Source organism: Dipodomys ordii, unplaced genomic scaffold (assembly GCF_000151885.1).
Source record: "Dipodomys ordii isolate 6190 unplaced genomic scaffold, Dord_2.0 Scaffold32, whole genome shotgun sequence".
Taxonomy (NCBI): domain Eukaryota; kingdom Metazoa; phylum Chordata; class Mammalia; order Rodentia; family Heteromyidae; genus Dipodomys; species Dipodomys ordii.
Window position 1 is genome coordinate 5199021 of NW_012267248.1, and position 15875 is coordinate 5214895.

General features: G+C 36.8%; 1 protein-coding gene across 2 annotated transcripts in view; it reads right to left on the bottom strand.

The window, feature by feature from the left end:
* Lyrm4 (LYR motif containing 4) overlaps nucleotides 1–15875 on the bottom strand; it is a 107219-nt gene that overhangs the window by 58178 nt on the left and 33166 nt on the right. The window contains exons 2-3 of one of the 2 annotated variants that reach the window (XM_013016734.1): nucleotides 15729–15849; nucleotides 10436–11874 (exon numbers count right to left, since the gene is read on the bottom strand). In XM_013016734.1, coding sequence (XP_012872188.1) covers nucleotides 11863–11874; nucleotides 15729–15849 — 133 coding nt within the window. In that variant the 3' untranslated portion in view covers nucleotides 10436–11862. Of the gene's footprint in view, nucleotides 1–10435; nucleotides 11875–15728; nucleotides 15850–15875 lie in introns of those variants that run through there. The other variant, XM_013016733.1, reaches the window with a different exon arrangement.

Consider the following 15875-nt stretch of genomic DNA (forward strand, 5'->3'; position numbering starts at 1 on the left):
GTTTATTGGAGCTAAAGAGTCTCATGGACTTTATTGCTTGTGTTGGCTTTGAACTGCAGTCCTTAGATCTCAGCATCCTGAGTAGCTAGGATTACTGATGTGAGACACTGATACCTGGAAATCAAAGTGTGATTTTGAAAACTGCATAACCTTACAGTTATTTGAGCTTTGGTTATAGCAAGGTAAAATTGATTATAAGAGGTGAACTGATCACAGGATTACAAGAGACACTGAAGGAACAAATTGCAAACATAAAATATTCTCTCTATCCTTATAAAATGAAAACATGACAAATGTTGATTTTAAATATTTATCAACATCACAGAAAAGTCTGTTTATTAGAATTAAATCCAGTGCCTGGAGCTATAGAATGATCTGATTCAAGGAAGTCTGAGAAAGCTTTATTTTCATTAAAAGTGGGCTTCACTGTGTTTTGCAGAAGTCAACTAGTTGATATGAGAAAATAACTTTTTTGTGACACTAATGTAAGAAATGATTCAGATAATTCATTTTAATGGATCTGAAAACTACTGGTAAAGGGATTATTTATTAATTATAGATTATTAATTGTAATGAGAAATACAATGTTTGCAGTGGGACTATCTGGTCAATTCTAACAAATGACCAATTTTACTATGAACCTATAATGGTAGAAATGACATTGTGGACCTAATTATGCAATGGGAAGAATGCAAACTACCTAGACTGTTTCCAGCCAGGTGTTACTGAAAGAACACATCAGAGAACGATATGACAAATTCAGAATGGGGAACATTGTGGACTAAATATATTAATGTCATGAAAGACAACAAAATCTTCAGGGGAATTCTACATTAAAGATTACAGATCATGAACAGATCATGGATTAAAAAAAATCCACAAAAAAAGCAACACCAAACAAAACCAAATAAAATCAGGCTGAATGCCCCAAGTCAAAAGATGATTCAGAATGTCCTTCTCCTGGTTAAGCAGTGTTAAATAAAATCAAGAGTCTAACCACGATGGACTCAGATAACATTGTGTCTGAGGTCTAGTCCAATGAAGTCACTGTTTGACTGTAGGCAAGTTACTTACATGCCTCCTCCCAGATATTCCTGTGAAAGTGATAGGCAACATTCCCTTCTTTCTAGGGCACACTGTTCTTTTGTCTCTGGATTCTCTCCTCAAGAGAAGCCTGGCCCAGCAAATCACTCTCAGGGAAGATGTATTTTTACTAATCTGGATGGTGACACTGAACTTTATGGGAATATATTGTCCTGGCTTTGAAAATAGCTTTCTTCTATTTCCATTGGAATAATTTGGCTCTTTACCTTAAATGTTATATGATGACACTGACTCAGCTCTATGTCTCTTGTGCAGGTTCTCTATTCTCAGAAGAAAAAAAAATCTCATAAAACCCATTTACAATATATCAACAAAACTGGCAGGAATCTTAGGTCCTAATGTCTGAAATTATCTGTGGCCATGATTTATTATACAAGTTTCACTGTTATAACCTGGCAATTAGGAGGTATTGATAAATGTAAACATATTATTGATGTCAATTAAAAAAAAAGCACAAGACTGATGAGTGCTCCAATGTGTTCTGACACAGCAGTTAGATAGTAATGCCCATCAATACACATTGAGCTACTACAAACAGAGAAGAAATTAGGCTGCCAGGAAACAAAGGGTGCTTTCACATTAGATACGAAATTATTTAAACAGATAAGCAAGTGTTTAACAGGAATTTCTAACAGCACTAATAGGCTATAGAAAAACACAGCTCATTGGAGATTCATAGAAAGTAGGCAAGGAAAGTATTTAAGAGGGATCAAAGAACATGATACATTGACTTAGTTAACGGGTAGGCCAAGGGCTAGGGCTAGTGCTTTCTGATTATTAATTGATGTCCATCTACCACTCCAGAACATAAAGAAAAAGGGTTTTCAGAATAACTTACTAGGATATACTTTAATATTTGTAGTGCTCTGTGTTTTGGAAAACCTAAACAGTGTTAAATTTATTTTCACATAAATAACATGATCAAAGTTCATTATCTATGTGTAGGGGAAAGGGTACAGGTCTAAGTTATTGAGAAAATAGAATTTGTTCAAAAAGGGAATTAAAACCAGGTGTGGTGGTACATATCTACAACCCCAGCTACTAGGGAGGCAAAAGTAGGAGGATCGAAAGTTTAAAGACATCTGAAGTGGTAAGCAAGATCCCATTTCTAAATAAAAACAAAAGGGCCGCGGACATAGCTCAAGTGGCAGAGAACTTGCCCCAGCAAGTGCGAGACCCTGGGGCGGGGAGGGGGGAGGAAGAAGGGGAGAAGGGAGGAGGGAGAAAGAGATATATAATAATTCAGCTTTGGTCAAGATGGATTTCAAGTGTGAATATCTCTTAGGCATACAGGCCAACATTTTGAGTGAAAAAAACTGAAACTGAAATTTCAGAAAGGAGATATGGTATAAGACATCAGAGTTATATTAGCAGCCTTATATGCTGCTGCAAATAATAGTGTTGGTGGAGTCATTTTGGGAAACAGACTGGCAGTCTCTCAAAAAGTAAAAACATAGTTTTACATGACCTGATAATTCTATTACTAGGTATATACTCAAGAGAAATAAAACTGTTTCCAGAAAACTATACAGAAACTTGTACATAAATGTACACAACAACAGCATTTGTAAGAGCAAAGAAGTAGAAACAAGTCAGATGTTTACCAACCGAGTTTATCAACTGAATGTGAATTATATTTCAATAAAAACTGTTAAAAGTATTCAAATAAGTTGTGAAAAACATACTCTTGTGATATTAACATAGCAGTGTTTTCTTCATTACAAGACTGAAATTATCGTAGAGATTTTCATCAGTGAACTAGAAATTCAGTAGTATTAAAGTTAAGAGAAATCAGAGCATGAAATTTCTAGGCAGTTTCCTTAGAAAAAGCTTGCCAAACACTGGTTTGGCCAATCCATTCTAACTTAAGCCCTGAACATATCGTTCCTTCGGGTGTTCGAACATTTGGCTCAGTGCATTTGTGCTTGTCTCAGGTTTGGCTCCCCAAAGGCACTGTTCCCAAGATTCCTCACTGTTCTCAAGGTAATCTTAGACTTGATTCCGAGAATAATGTACATAGCTAACAGCTGTGGATAGTTTCAGAACAGACCACAATATAGAACATACTCATAATAATCTTGAAAAAATTTTACTTTTCTGGTATATAGCTAGTAATCCATCTTCTTTTCTTCCTACATATTCCTCTGCTAGGAGACAAAATGTATGGCTATCTTAATTTCACCTACATTTAGAAAATACTTCCTATGAAGACACAGGGCACTGGATATTCTTGTTGTTATGGTTTATGTGACAAACTTGTTCCCAGAGTACAGGATAGAAAACCTATAATTTATATCATAGCATATACACAGTAGTACTAGTAAAAATATTCCCCATAGAATATTGAATAACTTCTCCATGAGATAAAGACTCCATTCTTGAGGACACATCTTTGATATCCTTTTTGACACTACATCTTGTTATTTTGCTTGCTGTTAAAAGTACTGTCTGGTGCTTATTTTGGCAGCATATATACTACAATCATAACAATACAGGGAGGAATAGCATGGCCCCTGTGAAATTGTGAAGTGTTCCATATGCTCTTTATTGAAGAAATTAAGACAAGGAATCCAGAAGTTCACAGAATCCAATGAAAATGAAAATATAACCAATGAAAATCTTTGGGATACAGCAAAGATAGTCACAAAAAGAAAGCCTTATAGCTATGAGTGCCCACTTTAAAAAAAAACCTATAAAAATCCAACAACCAGACATATCAAATACCCTAATGAAGACAAGTGAGAACTAGCCAAACCCTGCACTAGCAGATGGAAATAATAAAGATTAAGACAGAAACTAATAATATAGGTTTCTAAAAACAAATAAACTATACAAGGATCAATGAAACAAAAGCTAGTTCTTCAAACAGCTAAGTAAATTGACAAATGCTTAGCCAATCTGACCACAAGGAGAACAGAAATGACACAAATAAAATTAGGGATGAAAATGGGGACATGACAATAAATAAATAAAAAGTGAAAACCAGAATATCTTGAAGAAATATAATGAAAATATATACTCAAACTGGAAAATCTAGAAGAAATAGATGTATTTCTATATAAACTCAATCTACCAAAATTAAACCAAGATAATAACTACTTCAATAGATCTATTGTAAGCAATGAGATTGAAGCAGTAATAAAGAATGTCCCAACAAAGAAAAGCCTAGGAACTAATCATGATGAAACTGGTTTCATGCCACATATGCAAAGTTTGATTCAGTGTAGGCAAATCAATAAATGTAATACAATAGGTAAACAAGATCAGGAATAGACAAGGTCTTCTGCTGCAGAAGGCCTCTGACAGTTCAACATCCTTTTATGACAAAAAATCTGATGAAAATTGGAATAGAATGAATGTATCTGATCATACTAAAAGTTATATTTGACAAACCAATAGCCAATATTATATTAATAAGGAAAAAATGAATCTATTTTCTCTTAAATTAGGAATGAGACAAGTATCTACTCTTTCCACTCAATCACTATAGTACTAGAATTCCTAGCCAGAGTACTAAGGCAAGGGAGAAATAAAGGGGATCCAAATATGAATGGAAAAAATAAATTTTCCATATTTGTACATGATACAATTCTACCACATGTTCCTAGATCTTGACAAACTGTCAGCAATATAGCAGGATACAAAATTAGCACACAGACACACAGACACAGACACACAGACACACACTCACACACCAGTACCTTTTCTGTACACTCAACAATGAACTGGATGAGAAAAAAATTGTAAGAACAATTCCATTTATAATAGCTAAAAAATACTTAGGAATAAACATAGGCCAAGGGAGTGAAAAATCTCAACAATGAAACCTATAAAACCCTGTAGAAAGAAACTGAAGAAGACACTAGAAGATGGAAAGACTTCCTATACTCACTGATGGTCAGAAATAGTATCATAAAAGTCATACTGACTAATCTATGTATTCAATGATCCCAGTATAGTTATTCACAGAAATAGAAGAATTCTAAAATTCATAAAATAGCACACAAAGTCCTAAACAACCGAAGAAATTTTGAACAACAATTACAAAAAGTAATGCTGGAAGTATCACAATACAAGGCCGAAAATTATACCACCGTGTGACAATAACAAAAGTAGCTTTGTACTAGCATAAATACAGACTCCAAACCTGGTGCTGGTGGCTCATGCCTATAATCCTAGCTACTCAGGAGGCTGTGATATGAGGATCATGGTTCAAAGTCAGCTCAAGTAGGAAAGGCTGTGAGATTCTTATTTCCCATGAACCACCAGAAAAACCAGAAATGGCATAGTGGCTCAAGTGGTAGATGCTCACCTTGAGCTGAAGAGTGAAGGGATAGTGCCTAGGTCCAGGGTTAAAACCCCACGACACAAAAAAAGACTCCAAGACTGGTGGAACAGATTAGAAGACCCAGAAATGAATCCATGTATCCTAGCCATATGATTTTGATGAGAGCCTAAGATATATTTTGGAAACAAGACAGTTTCTCCAAACAGTGATGGAAAACTGAATACTCAGATACAGATAAATTCAAAGTTAATCAGGAATCTTTAAGTCCTGAAACTGAAATTACTAGAGGATAGAGTAGCAAAAGTACTACAATTACTGGTATAGACAGTAACTCCCTGAAAAGAACTCAAGTAGCTCAGCAAATATAAATGAGTACAAACAAACTAAGCAGCACTAAGTTAAAAAGCTTCTATACAACAAATGAAGAAGTCAGTAGGCTAAATAGAATACAGACTGGGATAAGGAATCAATACATCAACAAGGTAGTAAAACCAGAGGAAGTTAAACATTAACTCAGCTAATAAGCCGGCAAATGAACTAAAAGCACACTTCTTGAAAGAGGAGTAAAGATGGCCAAAGAATACTTGTAGAAATGCTCAATATCTTAACACAAAAATGTGACTCAAAACAGCACTGAGATTCCATATCACTCTAATCAGAATGGCCATCATCAAGAAAATAAGCAACAAAAAAAGTTGAAGATGTGAGGAAAAAGGAAACATTATACAATCTTGGAGAAAGCATACATTAGTGCAACTACTACAGAACTAGGGCAGTCATTAAGGAGATTCCTTAAAAAAAAAAAGACCCAAAAAACTAAAAGTAGTAATACTACTGTTAAGCATTTAAAATTGCCCAGATGATGAATGGTATATATTCACAAGGGAGTAAAATGAAATGGAAGAATAAAATTATGTTATTTGCAGGGAAATGAATCTGGAAACCATCATATTAAATGAAGCAGGTTTAGAAGGATTAAGCTCATGTTTCCTATCATATAAGTATTGTAGACTTAAAAAAGTATACATACATACGTATGACCAGCCTGATTAAAGTACAATATATGCATGTATGAAATACCACGGTGAAACAATATGCACTTCAATAAAAATGATGTTATGGAGTTGAATTATGTCCTTTCTGAGGAGAAGGTACTGTGAGTGGAAGACGAACAGGTAATTGGGGAGAGTGAAAAAGGGCAAATATGCTAAAAATACTTAATGTACACAAATGAATACAGAGCGAAAAAGCTTGTTGAGATGGGTTTAGAAAGGAGAGTAGTGGAGGGAATGACGGAGGAGGTAACACTGACCAGGACTCATGGACATGTTAAAATGAAGCCCCCTTCCATAACTAATTGATGCTAAAAATTGAAAGAAAGAAGGAAAGAAAGCAAAAGAAAGGCAGAAAGAAAGAAAGGAAAGACAGAAGGAAAAAAGAAAGACAGATTGTCTGGAAGTATCACCCTGAACTCAAGAGTGTTATCAGTAGTTTCCTACTGGGTGAAAGAAAATAAAATTTTCAGTTGAAATGAATTTACTTAATTTATTAAAATAGAAGTCTGTATCTCTGTAAAAGCTAACAAAATAAAATTAATCAGTGGAACAAAGGTTTAGTTCTGCCCATCCTAGAGATTGCAGATGGTCATTAGGACATCAAAGACAACCTGCCCATTAGAAAGCAGGCTCTTAGTGTAGGGGTGATAGTCCTAATGGATTTACTCAGGGTTCCTTCTCAGCTTAGTGTAAGTTACTGGTCTCATAGTAGCTGCACTCTGTAATCTCCTGGAGAGCTTCAGACATCCTGATGCCTGAGTCTTCCTTAGAGATTCACATTCAATCGATATGGAGTAGGAAGGTCACTGGGATTTGCAAAAGTACCCAGGTGGTCCTAAGGCAGTCAAGGCTGAGAATTGCTGGCTTAAGGTGAAAAGTCTCATCTTTGAAGATATTATTAAAGGCCCGAGAGTCTTTGGTCCTTCCAATGAGGCAGTACAAACTATAAAGTTGAATTTAATGTCATGTATACTACAACCAAATATTTTAAAGTTAAGACTGATTTTTCTTTCTTTTCTTGGGAAAAATGTATTATGATTGTTTAGAAGCAAGCTAGTTATAGTTCTTTTTTCCAAATGTTACAGTGTGTTCAAGTAATGAAAAACTTGACTTGTATAGGATCTAAAGGATCTGAAAAAATGTAGTTGATATGGAATAGGCTAGTCTTCCTTTAGTTTACCAGTAAGGAAGACGAATAGCAATCAGGTAAAAGCTGGTCCTGTGTACTTTAATAAAGGGTTGTGGGAGTGCAAGTTTGTGGGAGCTCTTTCTTGCATGCTTTTTCTTGTGTACACAAAAACTTTAGATCCCTGATGTTGGCCTAAAAATATGCTGAATCCATTAACATCAACTGTGAGTTGACTTGCTCATGCTCTCTTCTTTTCTTTGAGTGAATTATTTCACCAGTAAGAAATAATCTTTGTAGCTTTTTGTTCAGCTCAATGACTGGTATTCTGGCTAATCTAATTATTGTGTTTGCTGCTGTAGGAGGAAAATCTTATCTTTCTGATCCCACTAGCAGTGCTCTGTCTGAGGGTCACAGGGAAGATGCAGTCAGGAGTTAGTACCTTATTCAGAGACCCACTGATTCTGAGTAAGTTGCTGGCTCGCAGTGGAAAGGATTGGCTAAAGTTATAAAGTCTATTTAATTCTAAGTTTTATAAAATTAATTCTATTAAAATGAAATAGGGTTAGGAATGTAGCTTAGTGGTAGAGTGCTTGCCTAGCATGCATGAAGCCCTATGTTTGATTCCTCAGTACCACATAAACAGAAAAAAGCCAGAAGTGGCGCTATGGCTCAAGTGGTAGAGTGCTAGCTTTGAGCAAAAGAAGCTCAAGGACAGTGCCTGGGTCCTGAGTTCAAGCCCCAGGAATGGAAAACAAACAAAAAAATATAACATAAGAGTATGGGGGAGTAACTCAGTAATACAATGCTTGCCCAGTCTATGCAAGACCTGGGGTTTCATCTCTAGCACAAAACAAAACAAATAAAAAAAACCCCTACAAGATTAAAAAAAAAACACTCAAAAAATAAGATTCTACCACGAGGCAACATGGCATGGTGATGCACCTCAAACTTCATCTGTCTGAGCTGGTTCTGAACTTCCCCAAACTTCAGTTTTTTCACCTGTAGAATGAGGTCCTACAGAGAAGGATAGAGTATAGTGAATGTCTCATGTCTGCTCCACTGGTATATAGTGGGAAGTCAATAAAAGTGAACCTTTTTCTTTTCTGTAGTCAATAAATGGCCACAATTTGAATCCGTTTCTATAGGCTCTTTATCTCTGATTATACTTTCATTGAAAATCTGAATTTTTGATAGATTTGTGTAAGCAAAGTATCGTTGCAAAAACATTAATCCATGTGATTTTTCATATAATTCTCAGGCATGTTTGAATTTACATAGAATTCTCTCAAAGGTGAGGTTATGTTGACGATCTGTGTGTTTAAGCCATCTGTATTCCATGAGGCTCCAAAGACATAAATTGTGAGGCAAGGGGAGCCAGGCTCAGTATGTAGTATTTGGTTCCTTGTCTAATAATGCTCCATCTTTCATTTTTTTTTTTTTTTTTTTTGCTGGTCCTGAGGCTTGAACTCAGAGCCTGGTTGCTGTCCATGAGTCTTTTGTTCTCAAGGTTAGCACACTACCACGTGAACTACAGTGTTACTTCTGGCCTTTTCTCAGTAGTTTACTGGAGATCAGTGTCTTATGGACTTTTTGCCTGAGCTGGCTTTTTGCCTCAATTCTCAGATCTCAGCTTCTTGAGTAGCTAGGATTACAGGTGTGAGGCACTGGTGCCCGGTTACAACCCAAACTTCTAACTTCTTTATGGAGGAATATAAACTTCATATGCTATCCCAAGAAGTTGATGAAGGATGATGTGGGCATGGAAAGGAACATGGAATCTGATTTAGCAAATTGTTTTTCTTTGGATGCTGATTGCTTGTTTCCCTGGACTTTCCCAAAATGGGAAATGGGCTACCTCAACGTCTTGATTTTTTTTTCCTAATTTCCCACCCACCTTAACTTGGTATTATTTAAACCATCTGTGGGCCAAGAGCAATCAGTTTTACCTGAGGTCCTGGGTACAAGTTAGGGAATGAGTACTTACTGATCTATGGCTTGCTTAGATCAATCTAGAATGCACTCATTTATGTGTGAAAAAGGACATAACCTGTTGAAATTAAACCTATATCTAATCTCTATTCACTTACTCAATTTAGGTCATTTGGGACAGATAATTCATTAATCTTACACTATGAGGAGTCTTGGAAATCTATGTGCCCAATTCCTTACTTTTTACAGGTTCGACTTAAGAGGGAGCCAGAGATTTCCTGGTACTGCTACACTGTACTAACTCAGGGCAGATTGTGAAGGGAAATCCTAGCAACTTAGTATGAGTTGCCGTCTTTTCCTTCCACTGAACAGAAAATAAGTGAAAATTACTTCTAGGGCAATATGAAGTAAAAATATTTGAAAAAAAGGAAAATACTTTCAACTTATTTACTTCTATGTCAAAACTAAGATCACCATGTACATCTTAGAGAAGTTTTGAAGCTCATTTGTTATTTAGAACTGATCAATATTTGAAATGAATGTCTTAATTACCAGATGGAGAATGATATAACATTTGTGATGTATTAACTGACACTGGTATTCAAAATTCACATCAAGTACAAAAGTAACAATTTAAGCATGATAGATCTAGGGATGCAGCTCAACGGTAGACTACTTGCCTAGCATATACAAGGCCTAGGGTTCAATCTACCACATGGCAAAGAGAATAACATTAGATAAATGCTTTTAGAGAGATTAAATGTCAAATATCATGGATATTTAATATCATGGATATCCCTTGATTAAATACCAAGGAAAGACAGCTACTGAGGTATATCTTGCTGAAAAACATTTTTCTCTTCGTATCTGCCCTTCCTAGTATGTCTCAGGGGAAACAAAGACATACTCAGTTTTTTAGACCAAAAGATGTATAATTTGTAGAAGCATCTCCAACAGCACTAAGAACACTATCCTTCAGATATACATGCAGGTAATATTCATTAATTTGGAAAGAAAATTCAATTGCAGAGAGTAAGTGCTCAGAAAAATGAGTGTATTTCCTCATATACCTAGTGGGCACAAAGATCAGTTCCTCCCTGCCAACTCCCAGAAATACAAATTAACATAAGCAAGAGGAGCCTCTTTTGTTGCCCTCTCTAAGATCTGTGACACTGCTCCTTTGTCATCTTGCAGGAAGATCTGCATGAGCACTGGTGTCAATTCTGATTATTTGAAAGAACAAGCTAAGCAGTGAGGCATCAAAAGGTTGCCACTGAAGGGTCCTCCAGTGATTGCTTGTCAAGAAAAGCACAATTGAGCTGCAACCTTCAGATCTGTGGGGGAGATTCTGAGCAAACATTTCTTAAATAAGGTGGCTGAACTTTAACATTTTCAGAGAGGTTTTTCTTTTTCTTTTCAAGGCAGAGTTTTTTTTGAGAAAGGATAAAGGCGCCTGGTCTCTAGAAATCAAACTATTTGTGAGCCTACAGAGGGTGCTACCTTCTAATAAGAGTTTAAACAAACACTTATGAAAAGGAAACACATGTCTTGCTGCCTTCCCTCATCTTCAGTGTCTTGTTTGCCTTTTGTGAGGTACAGCAGCCCACAGTGTGAATCCTCTTCTGAGAGCTGGCTCTCAAGTGAGAAAAGATGCAGGCGGCCCTCCTCTTAATTGTGTGTCCGTGGAGAACCACTCAAACATGCCAAAACCTCAATTTTCTCAGTTACAAGACAAGGACAATAGTGTCTCACAGACTGCCTTTGTGAGAAAAGAGATGATGTATCTTACAACTTAACAGAGTAGTATAAGACAGCAATGCTGACATACATCATTGGAACATCAACTTCACCACCCGCTTCCTCATCAAATACAATTGTCTCTTTATGAATGTGCTAAGTTAGGAAAAGAAATGACTCACCCAGATCATGAAGTAATGTTGCTCTGAGCTGAGATCAGCTGTTGTGCAGACCTCTGCCTATGAGACAAAGGTACTTTCTGTAGCAGATTTAATAGTAAATCCTTCAATGAATTCTAGAGTGAACTGTGGTGGTAACTAGAAAGAATGGAGGAATACAGTGGAGATTCCCTGGTGCAATTCCTGCAGAAGTTTTCTATATATGGTATTAACACAGCCTTATAAGCTTTTCTGCATATGAGAATATGCTACATAACTACTGTAGTACACAAAAGTAGCAGAGGCAAAGGAGACTTCTTCTAGAAAGGAAATGGAAACTTGTATTCATGTCAATCTTGGAGGCATCACACAAATTTAATGGACAATATCTAATCAAATGAGAGACATCCCTTTGATAGAGATGCATCACTGTGGGAATGTTACTGCCCCAGACTTGAACATTCACTGGAATTCCTAGGAAAAGCAAATAGGAAGAAAATTACTTTAGATTCTTGTGTGAAGAGGTCTTTTTATAGCTGCAGAGGAGCTATATATTGAACAGACTAAAAAACTGAATGTCAAACCAAGGCCTGGCTATAAAACTAAACAACCTTTCTCATTGCTCTGCTTTCTTAAACTTCAAAAGGGGGCTAGGGAATTTTTCACTCATATTGAAAAATTCCATATATCAAAAAGATACAGGGTTCACTTAAGATCCAATTCTGCTCATTGTATATAAATGTGTGTTGCCTTCCAGAGGGCTTTTATTCAAGTTCAAGAATAATACTCACATCTCTAGTACCACTGACTGCTTTATTATCTTTTAAACACAGGTCAGTCCTTTGATCTAAGCTTAGTTGATCTATATAGGCACAAGTGAAAGCAGAGCTAGGATATGATTGTTAAACTCTAATTCTAGTCTATTAAATATAAGAATAGATGTTACCTAGACCAAAAGAGACAAATGAAAAAGGTAAAGTTTTGATGAACCTCAATTCTATTCCAATTCTGTGTCCAAAGACATTATAAAGTCAATTCGTATTATGTGGCACAGAGTAAATATTTGATAAATACCTAGGGAAGGAAACCATGAGTGTAGAACTGAAAAATAAAAAGTGTAATTGATTGCTAAGAAGCTAGTCAAAAGTAAGAAGTCTAAGCAAGAAGAAACCAGTACTAGCATTCAGGAGTGGTTAAATCCTTCAAAGGGGACTTCTGAAGTATATCAAGACAACAGAACTTTGCTAACAAGCCCCCTCAAGTGAGGTATTTGATCTCTGTGTTCATTCAGTTAGTCCACAGATACTTACTGAGTATTAGCTCTAGGCAGAGCTGACCTACATATAGTGAATACTAATCAGAGCAAGCACTTGTGTAGGGCTTACTATATGCCAACATCTTTTCAGGAGCTTTAAAATAGTAACTTACTTGATTCTCACCATAATCCTGTTATCCTTACTTGCTTTTTTCCATTAGGCACTGAGAGGTTAAATATTGTGGTCAAGGTCATATAGGTGACCAGCCAAGTCAGACTAGCAGAACTAAGCAGGTTGGTCCTAGAACCCCCACCCTGCTCTTACTCATAAGGTCAGTTCTGTCATGGCCCTGTCTTATCAATGATAGGAAAAAAGAAGGCATTGAAGAGAATTATACTAGGCATTGCTAAGTGCTGTCATGAACAATGGGAGGGTAGCTGTTTTAGATCATATGGTCATGAAGGCCCTCATAAGGTGATAAAATCTGAGTGAAAAGAGGAAGATCCAAGGCAATCTAGGGAGGGATCCCTTAGGCAGAGGAGATAAAGGCTAAGAAGGGAACAGAGTATGAAAGAGGGCAAGAAGGTAATGGGAGTAATGTGAGTAGATGAGGGTCTCAGAGGACCTCATGGACACATCAGATTTTGTTGTCAGAGTGCTATGAAGCTCCTGGAGGGAGGGAGGAAGGAGAGGGATGCTTTGAGTTGATTCTTTCTTTGGAAAAAGATCAATCTTATAATGTGAGAACAGAACAAGGGACACAGGGAGGCAGGTGAGGTGGCAACTATACTACAGTGCTATATACAGGATGGTGTGAGAGAATACCTGACTCTACCTTACTTCAGGCCTTTGGTTCACAGCCAATTCATACTACCATGTATTGAAGTGGCTTGGGAGTACACCATGTTTCACCTTCTGGCTATCTGAATGGTTGCTTTACTTTGGGATGACTTGGCCTGACAGTAAATAAGCAGAAGTCAGCCAGCTGCTAAAGTATGTCAGGTAAGTTTTCTGAAGGGATGAGAATGCTGACTTTTGTCAAGCCTCTGTGAGGAGGAGATGACATGCTATATTCCATTAGGTTATGGTAGAAGTGGTGGCCTTGTAAGTATTGTAGGCAACTAGCATATTTCATAATAGGAAGATACAGTTGCCAAGATGTCCTGAGGAGGGTGCCCTCACGCTGCAGCTCTAGTTTGCTTTCAGTACAGATTATGACTCTCTAGTATGTATTCAGTAGAGATATACTGTGGATGTTAGCACAAGGATTGGTCCAGTTCCCTCCCCTGTATTCCCCTCCCACCCCCAGGTGTTGGGGATGGGACATAGAGCCTTTGTGTATGTGAGGTAACCATGTTTCCATTAAACTACACCTGCAACCCTGATCTTTATATTTTAAGAACAGAGCATTCCAAATCAAGAAGTAACACAGATAATAAGACATAACACAAGAAATAGTGGCATAGATTATTTACAGGCCCTTTTTTAAAGCATTTTATTCTGAACACTTTCATACTAAAGATAAAAACCAGCCTGTTTTGGAAATGGTTGCCAATATCTGCACAGAGAAAGTACCAATGAATGGAATCTGAATTTATGTAAAATACACACTCAAGCTGCTTGCTTTTCTAAGTTGTACTGCTAAGGGATCCCAAAAATTTAACTACTGGTAAAAATGCAATCATTATAGATTTTTCCAAGTGGAAAATCGGCAACTCTCATTTAATGGACAGATTAGTTTTTTTCTGATTATCCCATTTCTTTTCATGCCTTAGGTTAACCATCATTTCCTAAACCTGTTGAAATGAATGGGACTTATTCTATTGTGAGGTAAGTATGGAACTCAAGGATTCTCAGAATCTGAAATATAAAACTATGTTCCATTATGTAGGCTATAACACCATATTTAATCTTGATATAAAATACAAATTAAAGCTTTTCATATTGTTTTGTGTTTGAATTCCTTTTTGAGTCATGTATGAAGGTGGATCAGGGAAAGAATAGATCTGAAGTAATCTCAACCAATCAGGAATCTCCCAAAGTGCCAAAAATTCCCATTATAAAATATGGTAGAACTTTGAAAATAATAATGGGTTTCACCTCTGCACTTTCTTTCTTTTTCTTTTTTTTGTTTTGGTTAGTTGGGGGGCTTGAACTCTGGGCCTGGGCGCTGTCCTTCAGATCTTCAGCTAAAGGCTAGCACTCTACCACTTGAGCCACAGAGCCACTTCTGGTTTTCTGTTGGTTAATTGGAGTCTCACTGACTTTCCTGCCTGGGCTGGCTTTGAACTTGATCATCAGATCTCAGCCTCCTTAGTAGCTAGGATTACAGGTGTGAGCCACTGGTGCCCGGCTCACCTAAACAAATTTGTTGTAATTAAGAGAGAAAAACAGTTGAAAAAGGAAATGGAGCTTATGGTATAACAACAGTGAAAAGAACTGTTTTCTTAGAGGGTAAGTAAACCAATGCTGTAGGTTTTGACATTGAAATCCCTACCACCTGAGAGCCCATGCTGCCACATGCTCCAGCCCAGATCAAGTTCATCTGTGGACTCGTACAGAGTGAAAACAAAACACCTTCCAGGGGCTTTATGCAGCATCATGCAGCTGTGTTTTGTATTATACATACTAGGATATACCTTCCATGTGCACTAATTGTGGCTCATCACCCTTTCTGTTCATCCTGAATTGTGATGAAAAATACTAGGAAAAGGAGGATATATTTATACTCTGGCATATGTCCACACATGCTTGTAAAATATATCTTATAGACTAAGATTAAAAAACGGTTAAAGTTTTTCACATTAAAAACCTCCACATTTCATAAATCATGAGAGCTCAGCTTTTCAGAAGGATCAGTCCTTGAAAATAGAAAGCTGGTAATTTTCATGTCATCCTTGAATTTGATAACATAAGTTCACCTTGCTATGTCTGCATTAGGAAAAAGGACAGAATTTCATGATCCTGAAGTGTAAATCATAAACATCAAAAGCAGTGATGTCCAACCAAGGAGGAAATGTCAAAGTTGAAGGCTCTAAATGAAAAACAGTGAAACTCACTGAGGAATCTTACCTGTCGACGGATTAGTCCAAGGTCTCTTTTGGCTTTATTCACTAGAGCTTGAATTTCTACAGGATCCTTTACATTTTTATTTTCTCTAAAGGCATCTCTTATCCTCCTGACAGCATACGTTCTAAATGAATTCAAAGAAAAAAAAGG